The sequence below is a fragment of the Marmota flaviventris genome, chromosome 1 (assembly GCF_047511675.1).
Source record: "Marmota flaviventris isolate mMarFla1 chromosome 1, mMarFla1.hap1, whole genome shotgun sequence".
NCBI classification, from domain to species: domain Eukaryota; kingdom Metazoa; phylum Chordata; class Mammalia; order Rodentia; family Sciuridae; genus Marmota; species Marmota flaviventris.
This window is the reverse complement of record NC_092498.1, coordinates 80,553,652-80,574,537: the sequence shown is the minus strand read 5'-3', so window position 1 is coordinate 80,574,537 and position 20,886 is coordinate 80,553,652. Positions and strand designations below refer to the sequence as shown.

The following is a 20,886-nucleotide window of genomic DNA, read 5'->3' as shown; positions in this document are numbered from 1 at the left end:
TGCTGGGTTGGTAAATATTAGCAGTGGGCAGATCCCAACAGCTCCCACTAGCAGGCCTGCCTGTTAAGAGAATGTCTGGGACAGCTCCAGTGCCAGGGGAAGACATCTGCACTGGTTCATTGGACTTCTGCTCTGACCACTATCTCCTGTGACTGACTGCTGCAGGCTTGGGCCATTAGTCCACTTCAGCAATAGTCAGGTCTCACTCCAGTGTTATGCTGGTCTTGGTGGGCTATGAGGTCACATGTGACATAGCTTGGTGGCATTGCTGGCCCAGAGATGGCTGAGGCTGGTCCACTCATGGTGACTCTGACCAGAACCAGGTAGAATCACACCTGGTTACTAGAGGATGGGGGAGTAGGTGGAGAAGGGGGAGAGACAGGGAAATATTGATCAATGGGCACTGAGTTACAGTTAGAGAAAGAAATTCTGTGCTGTTGCATACTAGGGTGACAGTAATGTACTGTAAATTTTAAAAAGCTAGAAGAAAGAATTTTGAAGTTTTTTGCCATAAACGAATGGAAAATATTGGAGGAGATGAGTATATTTAACCTAATTTAAACATTATGCAAAGCATACATGTACTATAACATTAATATGTGTAAGTTTTGTGGATCATTTACAAAATAAAAAAAATTTAAAAAAAAGTGATTGGCATGATTTTGAGATTGTATCATTTTTGAATTAAGCATATTCTCTGCTTAGTTTTATTTATTTTTTTTTAAATTTTAATATTTATTTATTTTTTTTTTAGTTCTTGGCAGACACAACATCTTTGTTCATATGTGGTGCTGAGGATCGGACCCGGGCCGCACGCATGCCAGGCGAGCGCGCTGCCGCTTGAGCCACATCCCCGGCCCCTCTCTGCTTAGTTTTAATGCAGACAAATTTCAGTGCAAGAAGAAGGAGATTCCCAGTTATACACATCATAGTTTTATGTAAATAACTGTAGGATCAGTCTTCCTGCTCACACACCTGGTGTTAGATGTATGGATACAGAAAGGAAAAAAAAAAAAAAAAACAATTTAAATCTGTGAAACACAGGAGCAGTGTCAAGTTGATCCTGGAGGCATATTTCTACTTTCCTTATTGTATTTTTTGTTGCTGAGGATCGAACCCAGGGCTTCAAGCATGCCGGGCAAGTACTCTGTCACTGAGCTATACCCTCAGCCCTCTCCCTTTATTTCTGACTCCATTATTCATTTAATAAATATTTAATATGTGCTGTGTCTACTGCTTGTTGTGGGATTTAAGGAAATATCCTTAATAATAAGATAGTCTAAGACCACAAGAAATACAGAAACAAAAAAGACAATCTCAAATTGTGATGTGCTATTAAAAAACCGTAATAATGGGAAAGATGAGGAGGGAATGGTACAGGGACCACTTTCGTTCTTCAGTGAAAGCCTCTCTGAGGAGCAGATGTGGGAGTGGAAGCTTGATAATAAAGAGGCCTGGCATAGACCTGGGGAGTGATCGTTCAGGTAAACAGAAGAGCCTGCAAAGTGCAAAGACACTGAAGTGGAGAGTTCCAGGGACAGTTCCAGGGACAGTGTGGGGCTGCTATGTATTTCACAAAAGGGACAGTGATAGATGAGGTTGGAAGGAAGGCAGAAGCCTCATCATGTGGGGCTTTTAGGTCACGGTAAGGAATTTTGATTTATTCAAACTTTAATTGAAAGTCATGACACTATTTTAATGAATCAATACATTGGTTTTATGGTTTAAAAATTTTAATTCTGCTTGGGACACATTAAGATATTTTAGAAAGTAGTTGGATAAGAGTTTAATGTTCAGGGACAGGGTCAGAGATGGAACTACAAGAGAAGAAAGTTATTGGGACATTTGTGGTAAACTGTCAGACTGGGTGAGACCATCAATGAGAACGTATGGATGAAAGTTCTGAGAGCTCTCCACCCTTCAATACAAAGAAGCCCAACAGAGAACAGGAGCCAGTAAGGCAAGGAGTGAAGCCTGGAAAGAAAAGTGTTTCAGGAAAGATTCGTGAAATGCCCCTGAGGGCTGAAGTGGGGGTTGAAGCCAGTGATGACCTTGGCCATGAGTCTTTCTAGTAACGTGGTGGGAAATAAGTCTTGTCCAGAAGCAGTTTAGGAGAGACTAGAGATGAGAAGGTGTCCAGAGCAAGAAGAGGCAATCTTTTGGGATCTGGCTGCAAAGGACAGCAAAGACCTTGGAGATAGGTAGGAGGGGCCTTAAGGGGAGGATTTTTCTTTCTTTTTTTCTTTCTGAAGATACGTGATTATAAAGCAAAGAGAGCGTAATGACAGAGAACTTGAAGAGAAGGCTTGAACATCTTCTGTGAGAGTTTATAAAATCATATGACATCCTATATTGCTGTGACTGTTTAACTGGCTTGCTTTCTAATCCCCAAGACCAGTTGTGCTGAAAGAATGGTTCCCTGGGGATGTGAGAAGGTATGAAAATTTTAGAGCAACACAAGGACATTTTTCTGAGTTTCAAGCAATGGGTTTGTAATCAAACTTTTATAAGCTTGGGAGTGCCTGCACGACATTACAACCAAGGGAATTCTGTTGATTAAATGGGGGCCTATGAACTGAATAAATTAATTTATGTGATACCAGATTTTGCTTCTTCTTAATCTGACTAATTTGCCTATGTAATCAGAATGAAGCCCGGGGCTACATGCCATAATTGTTTATAGGTTCACACGGGCAACACTGCCCATTGTTTCAGAGGCTAGGAGAACAAAGTAGAACAGGGACCCTGTGTTTTTCTGTTGAAATTTTAAATACAGATATCCCATTGTACAAGAAAATCTCCCTTCAGGAAACTGCTAAGTACTGTTTTCTGCTAAACTGCTTAATCTTACCTGATCATTAGGTAAGATTCAGGAAAACTGGATTGGTGAACTGTGGATTGTTTTCTTATCAGTGCCTAGCAAAGAAACTTCCTGGGAATCTTAGTCTGCACTTAATAAATGAAAATATTTTCATGTGATTAGAAAGTAAAACTGATTCCAAGTTTTTCTGAAATTATTTGGCTTCAAACAAGCTCAGGCCATTTCCTCAAATGGAACATGACCACAAATGCAAACATGTGCCACCAATGAAGGTATTCAAAGGAACATCCTGAGACTTGAGGGGTAGCACCCAGAGAGGTGTTCCCAGGTGTTTCCTAAGTGGCAGCCTTCTGGGAACAGGTATAATCTCCCAAGTCATCATTCAGAAGAAGCTGCTTCTTGCTTGGATGCACATGTTTCAGTGAGCTTGTTGAAAAAGCATAATGCCACTTTTTGAGTCAAATATTGTATGGATTTTCTTTAGATCTAAAGGTTTAATGACGACATTTATGATACAATTAGCCATTAAATTTGAGTGTGCATTCTGGGCTTCCTATTACTGACATTACAGACGTAGGAAACTCAGAATGAACATTAAAAATTGGAATTTCTGATTTCACTTAGTTGTATTTAGGTTATTTCTGTGAAGTAAAGAAATTCATAACTTGATGAACCGAATTCTAAAATATCACCTTCAACCAATGTGTTGTGAAAGAAAGCCTCACTGGCAATCATGATTAACTCCCAACTGTGACTTTTCTGAAGGGGAACACTCATTTATATACTTTGTTTTCTGAAGTGTTTACTTAGCAAAGAACTCAGCCTTATTGATTTGTAGTCATACTTAATATTATTAAGATATCTTAATTCTGGGAATTCCATAAAGTCTTGCAAATTCCCTGAGGAGTGGATATCATGAAGACATATGTTGTTCCTGCATTCCCACATTCTAGAAAAAAAAAACTGTGAGTGATTCATTTGGGGATTCAATTCAGATTATTAGTATTATATAGGTATCAGTATTTTACCATTAATTAAAAAAAATTCTTTTTCAGGTGTAGTTGGACATAATACCTTTATTTATTTATTTATTTTTATGTGATGCTGAGGATTGAACCCAGTGCCCTGCACATGCTAGACAAGCACTCTACTGCTGAGCCACAACCCCAGCTCCCCCCCTTACCATTAAATATCTAAAGAAAGTTTAATATTTTTACAGCTATTAAGCAACAAAAATAGCTTGATTTAATCATTTCACATTATGAATATATATTAAAATATTACATTGTACTCCACAAACTTATAATATGCACAGTAATTTTCTACCAGTTAAAAATCAAACATATATTTACATACACACACATATATACACATACATATATGTATATATTTAAGTTTTCTAAGCACACCTTGCCCACATATGTGATTTAAATGACAATTCTCTGTATAAACTAGACATCTTTGGTTAATATGACCCACTTACACGGTCTTTGTATATGCACAACTTACATGAACATGCCCTCTGGTGTCATTCGTCCAGTTTGAAATAAATAGGCTCCAAATCTAAATGCTGCTGCATAGGCAAAATACACAAAGGCATGGCTGAATGCATAACAGCTTCCTATGATCTGTCCTTTCTTCAAGGTATTTCTGAAATGCATAATTTACCAAACAATGGTGCATGAGTTACAGTTGGATCAACTTAATACATGTAACATAATGAATATAGCACCTTGAAAAGTTATCATTTAGTGGATATGTATTTTAAGTATTAAATAAATGAGATTTTCTTTTTACTACTGAGAATTGTTATAGAGAAGACACGAGATAATGATTTTCTCTATAGTGATATACTCTATGGTTTAACAAAGATGTCTTTATTTACTTCCAAATGAATGGACAAAGTCTGTGAAAGGGTAGTAAAGAAATTTAGTTTAGAGAAATGAATAAATATTCTCTAATTATCTACAACAATCTTGCATTAATAGAATACATAGAGGCAATTAAAGGGTGATACCAACCACAGGCACGAGTGCAGAAGTGTATAAAGTAATCAGAGTGTCGCTAAGCCAGTGTGATAAGGGGGGGCTAGTTTAATAAACAGGTTTGCTGTAAATACATTTTTTAAAAAATATTTTTAGTTGTTGGTGGACCTTTATTTTATTTTTTTTGTTTATATGTGGTGCTGAGAATCGAACCCAGCACCTCACACATGCTAGGCAAGTGCTCTACCACTTGAGTCACAACCCCTGCCCTATACATTTGTTTTAAAACATAAACTATCCTAGAGATTTAAAGTAAAGGGATGGACACTCTTTCTTTCTTGAATACGTTACTTCCTGAAGTCTTTTTTCTGGATAATAAGACAGATATGTACACTTCAGTGACATGGAAGACCTAAAATGTTTATTTTTAATTGTGTTTGCCCTTGAGTTTTCTTCATGTCTTCTTAGTAAAGTTGTGTGAGAAATTATGATAGGCCACTCTCAGGAAAGATTCTAGAGCAGGTGGATTGCCAGGCAAACTGCCAGAGTATTGGGAAGCACTGATGTTACAGGATAGCACAGTCAACAGCATCGGGATAGTCACCTGTGTTGGATCTGAAGAGTCTCCTCATATGTTTGCTCAAAGGCTTTCTCTCTTGTTAATGACACTATAGTATGTATGTTCTCCACAGCTTCAATTGCTATCTTATAAAATAGGACAATACAATAAGGAAATAAAGTTAGTAATGCTTATACTTTTCTTGGTAGTGAATTCTAGTCACGTACACTGGGGACATTGTAAGTATATTGGGTCAATAAGATTTTCTGTCAAGTATTCTTACCTTCCTCCCTCCATCTCCAAAAATAAGATCCAAAAATTACATTTCGGGTAATAAGCTTAAGGCACAAATTTTTTTGAAAAGATTTAGTGTACCAAGTTTAGCCTCTTCAAGTCTTTACTGAATATCAGTTTAAATTGGTTCCATGGGCTGGGGAATATAACATTAGTGAGCTTTATGTTCATATACAAAGGGTTTTCTTATAAATTATGAAACAATTCAAGTAAAAGATAGCAGAGAGAATCAAAGAAATAATTGTTTTATTCTAGAACAAAAATGCAAATAGCAACTAAAAAGGACTCAGGAACATTTCATAATAATATCATGTGATGTGGCTATACAATTATTTATAAGATAAAGCCATTTCTCATTTTCATGTCTGTGAATTTAAAAAGATATTGAATACAAATATAATTAATGCTTTCCCATATTTATAGAGTTTTCAAAAAGAATGTATAATAGCATGGGATCTCAAACACAGGAGGCTTTTGGCTTATAAGAACTATTTGGACATGAAAACAGACTGGCTAGAAAGAGAAACTTCCCATTTTCTCTTAGACTGGCTCTGTAGGTTCTGTAGGTTGTGGGACAGGTAGACATCCAGCATTATTTATTTATTTTGTGATGCGGGGGACCAAACCTAGGACCTTGTGCATGCTAGGCAAGCATGCTACCAACTGAGCTACATCCGCAGCCCCACCCAGCATTATTTGAAGGATAATTTGGGTTGCAGCAGAGAACCAGATTTCTGAATTGTGGTTAGGACACCTGGATTCTGCTTTCAATTTTGATGTTGAGTTGTTTAAAATTCTCATTAATTTCAAAATGAACTCAAAGAGTGCTTTTTAAAAACACATTGTGTAGTATGTAAGGAAGATAGATATGAATGCTGAAGTTTCCTTTGAGGGGGAAAATACATGAACAACAACGAAAAGCCTTTGTGATTAATTTTGACAAAGAGAGAAAGATCGATCCTTACAGACACCTAGAAAATACTGTACCCTTTAAAAATAAAGCCATTTTAAGTATGAAAAATAAAATGTTTGATGATCTATTCAAGTCTATACACATAATTAAAGAAGAACCAATATGTTTTATTGGTCTATATTCTAAATTTGTCTTTGGTAAACTACTTACTGAAAGCTATAGGGAAAGAACTCAGATTGACTATTTGGTGTTATTGATGGTATAGTTTGAGGTTACTCTAATGATACAAAAGAAAAGTCAAGGAGATATGTAACTAAAGCTCTTGGTACAAAAAATAAGATGAGGACAATCTAATTAATGTTTGATGAATTTAGAACTTGTGCAACTTCTAAATCATACCATTTAGGCTAAATAACTGCTTACTGCTTCTGAGGCAATTATTTGGTAAGTAGTTGAGTCTGCATAACTCAGCTGACATTCCAGGGTCCTTATCTAGTACAAGAAAAGTGGAGAGGTTCAAGGGTCAGGCACAACAGATTAGCTGACTCGAGCTCGGCATTCCAGCTCATTCATGGTCTTTATACTGTTCCAGCCTTGTTCCAGTTTCTGTGATATAGACCATAAAGACGTCTAAATCATTTTTATATTCAGAAGATGTTCACCACTGTGGTAAATGATTACGGTTACCTGTGTATCCATACCATGAGAGGAATAGCCTAAGCCCTGGAATATGTGGCTTAGAGAAGACTCAGTATCTTCATGATGCAGCTTCTGAAAGGCTGTCATGAAACTCAGGTTTTGGACTTTTTCCAAGATGAAAGCCAAGAAGAGCAGGATAGAAGGCATTGAAAATAAAATTTAAAAGCCCCAAACTAACAAAACCTCACAAAACCCCTAACAACAACAACAACAAAATCCATTACTGCCTACTGCCAGGGTTATCTAAGGGTAGACTGGGAAAGTAATGCTTTGCTTACCACTGAGGGAAAGAGTGGGTACTTAATAATGTCTTTTGTCATTATATGCTTCCTGTCTTCCAGCCACTATTCTAAGTGTTTTCCATATACTAATGCTATTTTGTGTGATACACAAATCTGTAAGTGGATACTATTATTATTCCCATTTACAAGGCAGAAAACAAAAGGTCACAAAGGTTCACATAACATGCTCATATCACACATGTTTTAGTGACATAAAGTGAATTCTAACTCAGCCAATTTGACTGCAGATCCTGTGCTGTAATGGACCCTATCACCATGCCTTGTCTATATCCTGTTGTATACTGGTCTGGTCTCTGTGTGTGTGTGTATATCTATCTATATGTATGAGTGTGCATGTATATACATATAACCTATCACATACCACTTTACTTCCTAAAAGATGAGGTTGATATATCATAAAGATGGGAGATCTAATTATTATTTTTTAAATGTTATACTGGTAATAAAGCCTTCATTTTACCTTTCCTCCACGCTTAAGTTCTTGCTTATCCTTGTTTGCAAATCCAGTCACTACTGCGGTTTCAATCATTCCTGTTAGAGCAAGTACTGGAGCAATGCTCAGAATCAAGAGTGTCATCTCCCATCCATATACAAGGGAAATGATAACGGACAGTCCCATGTTGGTTGCATTTTGCATTAAGACACCAACCCTTGAACTTGTTGCCTAGAATTAGACATATTTTGGGGAAAAAAAGTCAGTCAGCTTTAAACTTATAAGATTTCCTCTTAGCATTTCCTGCAAAATAAGGAAGGCTGTATTATTTATTTTTTAGGATTTGTACTTAGATTTATACTTTGAATTTATACTCAGATATTAAATAAGACATATTTTTAAATGCCCTTAACTTAGGAATCATGTTTTATTTTCTGCCTCATTTCCAATATTGAGACCCCACATGAACTAGCTTTCAGTGTAGTGGACCACAGTATAGATAGAACAATGTCTAAAAGCATGAAAGAAGCAGGCTATCCAAAACTATGACCTGCTTAGAGGAAGATATTTCTGATGCTTCATTTGAGATATTTTTTTAAATAGTTCTGCAGAATTTTGTACTTCAATCTGAGTTAAGTGTAGTTATTGAAACTTGGAGTTACAGGACTTCTCAGTGAGATCTACACAGTGTGTACCCACATACACTCCCACCCTACCTCTAAATCCTAACTTAGAAACTCTTACAGAGAAGGTTGATGTTTGAAAGTAGCAGAATCACAGTTACTGTTCCAAAAAAAAAAAATGAACAACAACAAAAAGAAACAATCTTTAGCTAAGCATTTTTCATTGTTCACTATGTATAAAGCTGTGGTCCCGTGTATTGGGAATGTTATTGGACAATAAATATCTTAATAATTAGTAACATGAAAGTAGCAATTTTACTACATGTAAAACAGATGTGTATTTAAATTTTAAGGGTTTGGAAAAGATGGTTTGAATTATGTATGAATTCTTCGAGTGTTTTACATATTCCATTTCATGAAGAATAAAAAGGAAGAGAATGTTATATTTTAGCTTATATATTTACTAGAATTGAATTGAATTCATCTTTAGTAATAGTCTAAGGTAAACAATTAATTTTTTTCTTAAAAATTTTTGCTTTATGGAATCTATAAAAATAAGATCTTGTATTTTAAAAAATTATTTGTTCTAATTAGTTATACATGACAATATAATGCATTTTGACACACCATACATAAATGAAGTACAGCTTCTCATTCTTCTGGTTGTACATTATGTAAAGTTATACAGGTTGTGTAATCATATTTGCACACAGGGTAATAATGTCTGATTCATTCTACTGTCATTCCTACTTCCATACCCCCTTCCCTCCCTTCACTCCCCTCTGTTTAGTCCAAAGTACTCTGTTCTCCCTGCTCTCTATTGTGAAAATTAGCATCTGCAAATCAGAGAAAACATTCAGCCTTTGTTTTTTGGGGTGGGCTTATTTTACTTATTTCATGTCATATAATATTCTCCAATTCCATCCATCTACTGCCAAATGTCATAATTTCATTCTTCTTAAGATCTTGTATACTTTTGGTACATTTGTTTTTTCATTCATGAGTTCTCTCAGTGAAGATATGATAATCATGTAAGGAACTATAACTTAAGCCATCTGGGTTCACACTGAATATTCTTTGGAGTACAGTGCTTTATGTTGGAGAGGCAAGAGTTGATATGGAAAGGCCAACATGGAGAGGAAAGGAGAGCATAAGGGAAAGCAGATAGAAAGAGGCCAATAAGTAGGAAGAAATGAGAATGTCAGCTACCATAATTTTCATGCTATTATTGTAGCTAATATGTAAAGGTGCTCAAAGAACAGCCAACACTTACTGAGCAGAAAATAAGCACTTCACCTTCACTGTCTTATAATAATCTCTTTTTAGTTTTTGTTGCAGTCCTGGGGATTGAATTTAGGGCCTCATGTATGTTAGGCAAATGCTGTACCACTGACAAATTACATCCCCATCCCTTATAACAATCTTATAACAATGCTAGGAGATAGATACTGTCATTATGCCTGCAATTAATTACTATGCCTGCAATGTAAATGAGAAACTGAGGTAGAAAGACAAAATAACTTGCCCTCAGTCGTTTGATTTCTAATGAAAGATAAAGAACTCTTTGTTCTTTGAAGTCATTTGAGATTAAGGGCTGACCTCAAATCCTACTGTCCTTTGCGTACTCACGGATGATTTCTTGTGACCAAAAGCATTCTCTCTCTTAATCAAAATCAGAAAATTAATATTTAATACATGATTGCCATCAAACCCTAAGACTTCAAGTCTTGTCAGTTATCTAAATCATGATATCCTTTTATAGCAAAAGGATATCCAATTCAGAATTGCAAACTCCATTTAGTTATTATGTCTCTTTAGCCATTTCAATTTGGCATAGTTCCTCATTCCTTACCTTGATGTTCATGACTTTCAATTTTTTGAAGATTATAGGCCAGTTATTTGGTTGACTGTCTCTCAATTTGTGCCTATCCTCTATTTCCTCATGATTAGATTCAGATGATGAATTTTTGGCATGCATAACACAGGAGTGATTCTGTATTCTTCTCATTGCATCTCATCAAGTGGCACGCAACTTTGATTGGTCCTATTCTGGTAGTGTTTACTTATATAATTAATTAAATGGTGTCTTCTATGTTTCTCCATTGTGAAGCTATTTTTTCTTTTGTTAATTCATAAGTGTTTTGAGGTGAGTTTCTTTTGAGCTATACTAATATTCAATTTCTCATTAAACTTTATTTATTTTGTAGTATAAACTAGGTTCTTAGTATGGTTTCTTATTTTTGTCAAGTGGTTTGTAAGTCTGTCTTTCTCTCTCTCTCTTTCTTCTTTTTTTTTTTTAACTGGGGATTGAACCTACAGGCACTTAGTCACTGAGTACATCCCTAGTCCTTTTTATTTTTTTCTTTTAAGTTTTTAAATTATTAATTAATTAATTAATTTTAATTAGGTATATATGACAGCAGAATGCATTTTGATTCATTGTACACAACTGCAGCACAGCTTTTCATTTCTCTGGTTGTACATGATGTGCAGTCTTGCGTGTACTTAGGGTAATGATATCCATCTCATTCCACCATCTTTTCTGCCCCCATGCACCCTTCCCATCCCTCTCTCCCCTTGCCCAATCAAAGTTCCTCCATTTTTCCCATGCAAAGGCCGAATGTTCTCTCTGATAAGTCCTTTTTATTTTGAGACAGGGTCTCATTAAGTTGCTGAGGGTCTTGCTAAGTTGCCCAGGCTGGCCTTGAACTTATGATCCTCCTGCCTCAGTCTCCCAGGACATGGGGTTACAGACAGGAGCCATCACCCCCAACTAATTCTTATTTTGATATAGAAATTGTCCCAGGATGTAACCACAAGTCCTCTCAAGTCAGTTTTGTTGTCTTTTGACATGTCTTTATCAATCTTTGTATATGTTCTTATTTTCTGACATAGACTGATTTTTCAGATTCATCTTGCACTATCTCTGCCCTACTGCTGGAATCAATAATTTCTCAATATACCTCTGACTCCTTTTAGTAGAGATGTTATTTAGCTGTCAAAATATGGAACTAATTATGCTCATTATTTTTGGGCAGACTGTGAAGTTATGTAAATGTGTATGGATAGATGCATGCACACATTTATATTTATATTTTTTTCTCTATTTATGTTGAAATGTATAAATGTATAAAGGTTTTCATCAACAAACTATTTTTCCTCCATGACAAAGTAACCTGTCTTACCTTAAAAAAATCAAATCTGAAAAACAAATACAATATTCAACTATCAATTATTCAATAACTGTGATTTCAGTCCAAGGCTACAGGTTAATTTCAGTTTTCTCCATTTCCATAATTTGTTACCTCCTTTAAACAAGTGAAAAATCTGGTTTCCATTTTCTTTAATAGACTCATTTATGTGATTAATCTCTCTGTGTTCAACCAATCTGGCCCTGGCCACTCCCCTGCAAAATATCGTTCTGACTTTGCTCTGGCTCTGCTCATCCCTGTAATGGGCTGTGGTGACACATGGATGCCCAGCAAACCATGGCTGGGCTCCAAAACCCAGCTCTTCCCCTTCTTCCACTTTGATGGAGGGCTAGCACTCTAGCTACTTCATCATAGTAATGTCCAATTGAAAAATTAAATATATTCATTAAAGTGTACATATTAGATATGACATTTCTTATTTCCTTTTTTAGTCACTATAAATTGGTCTAAGTAAATGTGTAAAGGATAGAAAAGGATAGAAAAATTATAGTATGAGGTAAGATAAAAGATGTTCTAGAAAAAAACTTCAAATAAGCAGATTTGTTTTTATAAGAACTACGTTTTTTTAATATTCAAAATTTTAAAATAGTAATTACTATTTTGGTACTAAAGAGTACACCCAGCAGGGCCACCACTGAGCTACATCTCTAGCCCTTTTTTATTTTTTATTTTGAGACAGAGTTTCACTAAGTTGCTTAGGGCCTTGCTGAATTGCTGAGGCTGGTCTTGAACTTGGGATCCTCCAGCCTCAGTCTCCTGAGTAGCTGGGATTACAGGCATACACCATCATGCCTGACTATGAATCTTATTTTATTGGGACACATGACACTTAGTGCTGGGATGGAAAAATGAGAACTCCTATTTATTTACCTAGAAACACAGTTATAATTGACTACATTTAAAAATACATGCTTTGGCCAGGCACAGTGGCATACGCCTGAAATCCCAGCTCAGGAGGCTGAAGCAGGAGGATGGCATGTTCAGAGCCAGCCTCAGCAATGGCAAGGCACTAATCAACTCAGTGAGATCCTTTCTCTAAATAAAATACAAAATAGGGCTGGGGATGTGGCTCAGTGGTTAGGTGCCCCTGAGTTCAATCCCTGTTGAACTGGTACTCTGTCCCCCTACCCCCGCAAAATAAATGTTTTGTTCTTACCATGAAAACATGATCATTAGAAAAAGCTTAAATAATGTTAAAATTTACATTTACATTCTTCATATACTGACATCAGAGTAGGATTATTGTTTGTATGCAGTTGTGTATTCTGTTTTTATTTCTTTACATTATACTACAAGTTTTTTCTTGATCAATAAATACTCTTAAACATTTGACTTTCTTCCATCTTTGTTTTTATTCCCATGCTGGGGGTAGAACCCAGAACCTCATGCATGCTAGATATGCAATAATTTATTATTATTATTTTGCTATTAAAGCTGCAATGAACATGTTATCAATGCATTCGTGAGATATGGTACAACTTTTATGCAGTTTAATATATGTATAATTGGAGTCCCTGAAGAGAGAGGTTAGAGAAAAAAATTGAATAATTAATGACCAATAAATTTTCCAGTGAAATCCACAAGTTAATAAATCCAAGATAATCATGAACTTCAAGCATAAGAAGAAGAAACTATATGAAAGTCCATCACAATTTCAAAGTCAGCAAAAAAGAAAAGCATTAAAAGCAACCAAAAAATATATAGAAGGAAAAAAGGCAGATAATTATAGATAGTTTATTGACAAAAGAATAGGGAGAAGAAGAATGTACAGAAATGTTTTTAATCTATGAATAAAAACATCTGTCAACATCAAATTTTGTAGTCAGTGGAAATGTATTTAAAAAATGAAGGTGAAATAAAGACTTTGCAGGCACACCAAAGCCAAAATAATTAATCACTATCAGACCTGCACTACAAAAAATGTGAAAAAAGACCTGGAGGCAGACGGCAAATGATACCAATGGAAATATGTATCTAGAACATGTAATGAAGAGACCAGAAAAGTTAACTATGTGAGTCAATATATAACTATTTATGTTTATTTGAAGTTCTTTAGGAGACAAGTGACAAATAAAAATAATCATGATGTAGAGTTGATCAATAAATACTCTTAAACATTTGACTTTCTTCCATTTTTGTTTAAGAGTATTTATTCTACATATGATGTTTAGTACATATGTAGAAAGGAATTGTATGATAATAATAGCAAAATATTGAGATAAAAGGGAGGTACACTATTGTCAATTTCTTTTCTTTTTCTTTCAGTTCTGGGGATTAAACCCAGAGCCTCAAGCATGCCAGGCAAGAACTCTATCAAAAGCTACATCCCCAGTGTTTTAAAAAAATTGTTATTACTTTATTTTGAAACAGGGTCTCTCTAAATTGTATAGGCTGAACTTCAACCTAGGATCCTCTTTTGTCAACCTTCATAGTAGCTGGGATTACAGATATGTGGTACCATACCCAGTGGAAGTTTCTTAAACTATAGATTGAGTATGTATGCCAATTTTTTTTTATCCTTTCATCTATTGAAGGGTATCTAGGTTGGTTCCACAGTTTGGCTATTGTGAATTGAAATGAATGCATTTCACTGTCATATAAAAAAACTCAAAAAACTATAGTTTGATATTTGGAGGTAGACTGTGATAAGTGAAAGATGTATACTATTAACACTCTGTAACCACTAAAACAATAAAGCAAAGATCCTCAACTAGTAATTTCACCTCCCTTTCCAGAGAGAGAGAGAGAGAGAGAGAGAGAGAGAGAAGAGAGAGAAATATCAGAATAATAAAGAATTTTAATCCAGAAGAAGGCAGAAAAATAGGAAAACTGTAAAAAGAACAAATGTGGCAGAAAATAGCAAAATGAAACTTTTAAGCCTAATATTAATAGTCACAGAAAAATGAAAATGGGCTGAATAACCCAATTAAAAGCAACTTATAGGTTGCCTATAAGAATCACACTCTAAATACAAAGACAAAAAATAGAATAAATGTATAAGGATATTGTCCATTTGGATTTCTTTGTAAAATACCATTTGAAATCTTTTGTGGATTTTTTTATTGTACAGGTCAAAACAACATGGGTTGTAGTCCACATTTGATTACATATTATTATATTGCTCACAAGGTAAGAAGGTTATTTATTTATTTATTTATTTAATTGGTTGTTCAAAACATTACAAAGCTCTTGACATATCATATTTCATACATTAGATTCAAGTTGGTTATGAACTCCCAATTTTACCCCAAATACAGATTTTTTTTTATATATTTAAATGACTGGGGAAAAATTGAGAGGAAAAATATACTGCATTATGTGATAGATGTATAAATGCAAATTCCTATGTCCAAAAATAAAGTTTTATTAGAATACTGTCTTGTTTTGTTTACTTTTTGTTTTTTGGCAGTCTTAGGTTTCAATAATAGAGTTCAATAGATGCAAGATAAATCATATGTGCCCCCTCATCACATTGCACTGCTTGTTCAACATGCTACAAATCTCAGTGATGTGATTATAATTTGATAGCATGTTAAGCACCTCTTGTACTGCTATATTGTGACATTTTATCCTAGTTTTTAAAATTACCATTGTATATCCATCATCTCAAAACAAGAAAGAAAAAGTGCACTTCAAATGTAATGTTTTTAAGGCATGGTGCACTGCGAACAGCTTTGCATTTTTTTAAAAAAAATTTTTTAATTGTCCTTAGATCTTTTATTTATTTATTTATTTAATTATTTAGTTATATGTGGTACTGAGGATCAAACCCAGGGCCTCACACATGCCAGGGGAGCTCTACCACTGAGCTACAACTCCAGTCCCTAGTTTTGTATTCTAATTACAAACATTTTACTTTATATGTAGTGACACTATGTAGTGATGAAAACTAACAAAATATATAAACCTTACCAGACTGACCATTTATTATAATATTCCCAGTTCATAAGAAAACAAGATTCAGGAAAATTAGAAAATTTAAAATAGAATGTATTAGCAGAATTTCTTCACAAAATTAAAATGTGATAATGAGGCTGAAACCAAAGTAATTTTCTGTATGACTCATTTACCAGCCAAGTAAAGAAAATCATTTTCAGGAAATGAGTTAATTAAATCATGTTTGATTATAATGGGAAGAAGTATGTTCAGAGTGCATGACTTGTATTTAAGACTACTAGCCATTTGGTGAAAATTTATTCTCAATGAAGACATGGAGAGCAACGTCAATAATTAAAAAGTAAGGTAGATTATCTTGAGTGGTTTTTCTGGCTCAGGATAAGTTGATAGATTGTAATGATATTGCTCAGTGTTGGTTTTTGGTTTTTTGAGGACCTCTGTGGAGTTTGAAGTGACTGAACAGTTAGGTGCCATGAATAGTCTCCATGTGATAACTACAGATGAGAACACTTTCGAAGAACTTAAGAAAAAATTAAGTCAATGCAACCCGAAGTGAAATCTGTTAAGATGCATTATAACTGATGGTGGTGAAAATATTTGTGAACAGAAAAAAGAATCAGTTGGACGAATTTACAAAATCTTGTCAAGATGTCAAGTATTTAAAGCTTACAGTTATTCATTGTTATTATTCATCAGCATGCATTTTATGGAAAACAATCAAATATATCAGGCATTTTCATGACTTTAGATATAGCTTTTGATTAGACTTGATAATTTTTCTTAATTTACTCAATCTCAAACTGCAGGGCAAAACTAATTATATATCAACTTTATACTGTGGTAAAGTCATTTCAATGAATAACTAACATTGTTTGAATCAAAAGTAATATCAAGCTGTTTTGTACATTTCCCATGTCAAAAAGTTAAGTTAAGGAATGAGGTCATCATTGTCTAGGTAATAATATTCTAGTTCTAACTAATCAGCTTGTTGGGCTTTTGGAATTAATAAATGAAATAAATTTTTATTATTTCTTGGGGCAATATAATTATAGTTCTGATGAGAAGTTCTTGGCACTAGCACGGGGTCTGTCAGTTGTAAATAAAGTTTACACTGTGGTGTCAACAACACACTTTCTTGTGGACAAAAATGAGGTAAGACTTTTGGTTGATGGGAGGGTTACTAAAATATGCAGAAATAATAATACCTTGTAATTTTGTAAAATCTTGTCTCCAAAAGAATCTAAAATGGTTTTATACCTTTATTAAAACTACCTATTACACTGAAAACAGTGTGTTGACAGATGTACTGGCAATAAGTCACTACCTTGGGCTAAAACCATACCAGTCAGATTGGTTATATTCATTCAACTCTTCTAGGATTGTGTTCATTAACATGTTTTTATCATGACTCTCAAAGTATCAGAGCTTCTAAAAAATCCCAAGACATATATTTTTGGCCAATAAAGGTTTCAGACTGAGATGTATCAAATTTTAGAGCTAACTTGTGAATATTCACTCTCTTACATTTGATAAGACAAAATGTAATTGAAATTACATGGTAAAGAAACTAAGATTCAGGCCGTGGAGGCACATGCCTGTAATCCCACTGGCTTGGGAGGCTGAGTCAGGAGGATGGCAAGTTTAAAGCCAGACTCAGCAACTTAGTGAGGCACTGAGCAATTTAGCTAGACCCTGTCTCTAAATAAAATATAAAAAGGGGATATGGCTGCATGGTTAAGTCCCCCTGGGTTCAATCCCTGGTTACAAAAAAAAAAACAAAACAAAACAAAAACAAAAACAAAAAAAACTAAGATGAAGTATGGTTTAATTAAGTTGATATAATAGAAAGTATAACCCCCAAGTTATTTCCTGACTCATTTCTTGTCTAAAGCATCTTTGAGAAAAAGGAACTGGTAGACAAATAGGATTGGTAAATACTTCTTTGTTTGATTAAAAAAAAAACTCTTCAAGGTTTATATGAATTACGTAACTTTACTAGTAGACACAGTCTCACCCTTAGAAACCTTTTTTGGTCATTTTATGTTTAAATTCAGCAAGTTCAAATTCTTTCATCAGAATTCCAATCATTATTTTTTAGCTATTACTTTTGAGTTAGTGACAATGATTTTACTTGTCCAGAAGTTATTAGGAGATCAGCATTTCCTAATTGCAACAAGAACGTTTCAAAAGATCATTTGGTGTTAATAAGATACTTATAAAAAGTCAAGCAGCTATGGTGGCACACGTCTGTAACCCCAGTGACTTGGGAGGCTACAATAGGAGAATCACAAGTTTGAGGCCAGTCTCAGCAGGTTGTGAGACCCTGTCGCAAATAAATAAATAAATAAATAGGCTGTGGGTTTAATTCAGTGGTAGAGTACCCTAGGTTTGATCTTTAGTAAAAAAAACAAAACAAACAAAAAGTCAGGCAAAGTAATATTCTCATTAATTTTTCTCAATCAGAGACAATACTATATTAGAAATAATTAATGAATGTAAGGGCAGTAATGTTGGTCTTTCAGTATTCATTTGGCTTTTTAGTGAAGCAAATACTTGTTAAAAGAGGTGTTTCACTTATAATCTATAACTGCTGGTATGAATGCCTGTTTCAATCAAAAGATTCCCAAAAAGGTAGTAAAAGAAAAAGAGTACAGTAAAGAAAAAATAGCAAATTAGATGAAATTCAGATTGAAATGGAATAATGATTGATATTTCAGTGCGGAGTTGTAAATCATGGAATTCTAAATGCACAAGTATAAATCTATTGTGTTGTATAAATAAATGCTATATTCATTATTTTGTTTTTTTGAAAGGAGAAGGATTTATTTAAGAATAGAAACAGAAACAGAACTCTCACAGGGCGAGAGAGGACCTGATAGCAGGTTGCCCTTATTATTTTACTACTAAGCAAAATTTCACTCTTCATTTTTTTTCCATTTATGCCAAGCTTCTCAGCTTCTGTTAAAAATTTAAATATTATCTGATGAAACTCTAGAGCCTTGCCTTCAAAATTAACAGAAAGAATCTCAAAAAGAGATGCAGCTGCCATCTTTTCTCTCCATCTCTCTCTCAACATGAAATTAGCTTTCTCAACCTAAAATGGATGGGTGAGGACATCTGCAATTGTAACTAACTTGTTCTAGCCTCTAACATATAAATCTATCCTTGGTGGTATATATTGAACAGAGATCTTGCAAAAGTTAGAAAAATTGTAATAGTTGGCATCTTTTGTGAAAACCTAAAAAAAAAAAACCATGCAATTCTGATGAGTTGTCTTAGGTAACAATCTGATGCTCTATTAATAATGCTGTAATTAAAGCTGGGCATGGTGGCACACGCCTGTAATCCCAGTGATTTAGTAGGCTGAGGCAGGAGGATCGTGGATTGTGAGTTCAAAACCAGACTTGGCAACTTAGTGAGACCATAAGCAACTCAGTGAGACCCTGTTTCTAAATAAAATATAAAAAGAGATGGGCATGTACCTGGTACAAAAAAAAAAAAGCTGTAATTGACATCTTAGTATTTCTAATAGTTTAAAACCTTGTTGTTGAGAGGTGGACCATTGATACTTTCCTTTTTTTTTTCCACATGCAGAAGGAAAAAGGAAAGCATATAACTCTGCAGACGTCCTTATTTTAACAAAGAGATTGAGTTCTTTATCTCAAAAGTTAGAGATGTTGTTTTGTGCTCTTTTTTCTCATAGTAAGAGTCTTACTTGTTACATAAAAATTAATTGTATTAAAGTAACTGGAAAAAACTTAATAAGTTCTTTATCCCTTGAAGATTAGCCTACTCCGCACACTTATTTAAGCACTAACTTTACATATATTATGCTGGCCATTGTGTTAATGATTTTGATTGTGATACATAAACATGTTGCTTACACAGAACTGGTCTGTATAACAGCTAGCACAGAATCATTTCCAGAGGCATGTGTGAATATAAATTGTTAGACATTGCTTTAAATAAGAATTATTGTCTGGGATAAGGAAACAAAACTTTTGTCCTTTTTCTTTTTCTTTTTTTAAATAATGTCTACTTTTTGTTTTAAAGATCAAGAGAGAGAGAGAGAGAATTTTTAATATCTATTTTTTTAGTTTTCGGCGGACACAACATCTTTGTATGTGGTGCTGAGGATCGAACCCGGGCCACACGCATGCCAGGCGAGCGCGATACCGCTTGAGCCACATCCCCAGCCCCATGTCCTTTTTCTTAAGTGAGAGTATTTTCTTTCATTTTATTATCTTTTCTTACTATTTAAATCTGAGTTCTTTTCTCAAATTAATTCTTGCTATCTTTTTTAGTCCTCCAGTTGTCCTATTTCATGTGCTAAAGCTTCTTCTTCTTCTTCTTCTTCTTTTTTTTTTTTTTTGGTTAAACATACACAAATCTAAAAGGCTTCCCCACATCTCATTAGGAATTCCCTGCTATTCAGAAGACTGACCAGTCCTCCTGATGACGTGGGTCATCTCAGCTCAGCGCAAATACAGGCAAAGACATGTGCGCAGGTACCCATGTGCACACCACATAATACACCATTTAAAAATAAAAACAATATACCTACCCCTTGGATTTGTGCGATATCTATGGCTAATGTTGTTGTCAAGGCTCCCGTGCTGTTTTCCTTATCATCAAACCAGGCAATATCCTAGAGAAACAGGAAACATGCTTATGTTTATCAAAAACATTCTTTGCTGATTTATGATTTTGCTGTTGTAACTTAGAAGGCATTGACCTGCCTCCTCACACACTGGTACTTAATTCTTATAAGTACTGGTGATCAACTGATGTGTGCTTCTTACTTTATAGAGATCTGTATTTAGATATAAACTGAAAAACTTAAGTCCACAGCTTGGACTCATTACCATGTTATAATATTGCATAAATAAATTATGTTAAAACTGGCCATTTAGAGACATCACGTAGTTTTACTCCACAAAATAATACTCTGTGGAGGGCAGATTCTATTTAACTAGTAAATCAATGTATAACACAATCTAGAAATATTTTCAGATCTTTTTACCTAAACTGGCTATTGATAGTAAGTCTATTCTTTTCTTTAGGATCCAAATGGGCAAGATTTTACCTGACATATTATTCCCTAGATTTTATATGTGCTAGGTACTGTGAGATGGTCAAGAGGCGGAA

At 34.6% G+C, this 20,886-nt stretch overlaps 1 protein-coding gene across 1 annotated transcript in view; it reads right to left on the bottom strand.

Annotated features, from left to right (window-relative positions):
* The window catches only part of Abcb5 (ATP binding cassette subfamily B member 5), a 126,324-nt gene that overhangs the window by 21,498 nt on the left and 83,940 nt on the right, over positions 1 to 20,886 (bottom strand). The window contains 4 exon segments of the mRNA XM_027932653.2: positions 4,331 to 4,471; positions 5,411 to 5,511; positions 8,034 to 8,237; positions 20,303 to 20,386. Of these exon segments, the coding sequence (XP_027788454.2) occupies positions 4,331 to 4,471; positions 5,411 to 5,511; positions 8,034 to 8,237; positions 20,303 to 20,386 (530 nt within the window).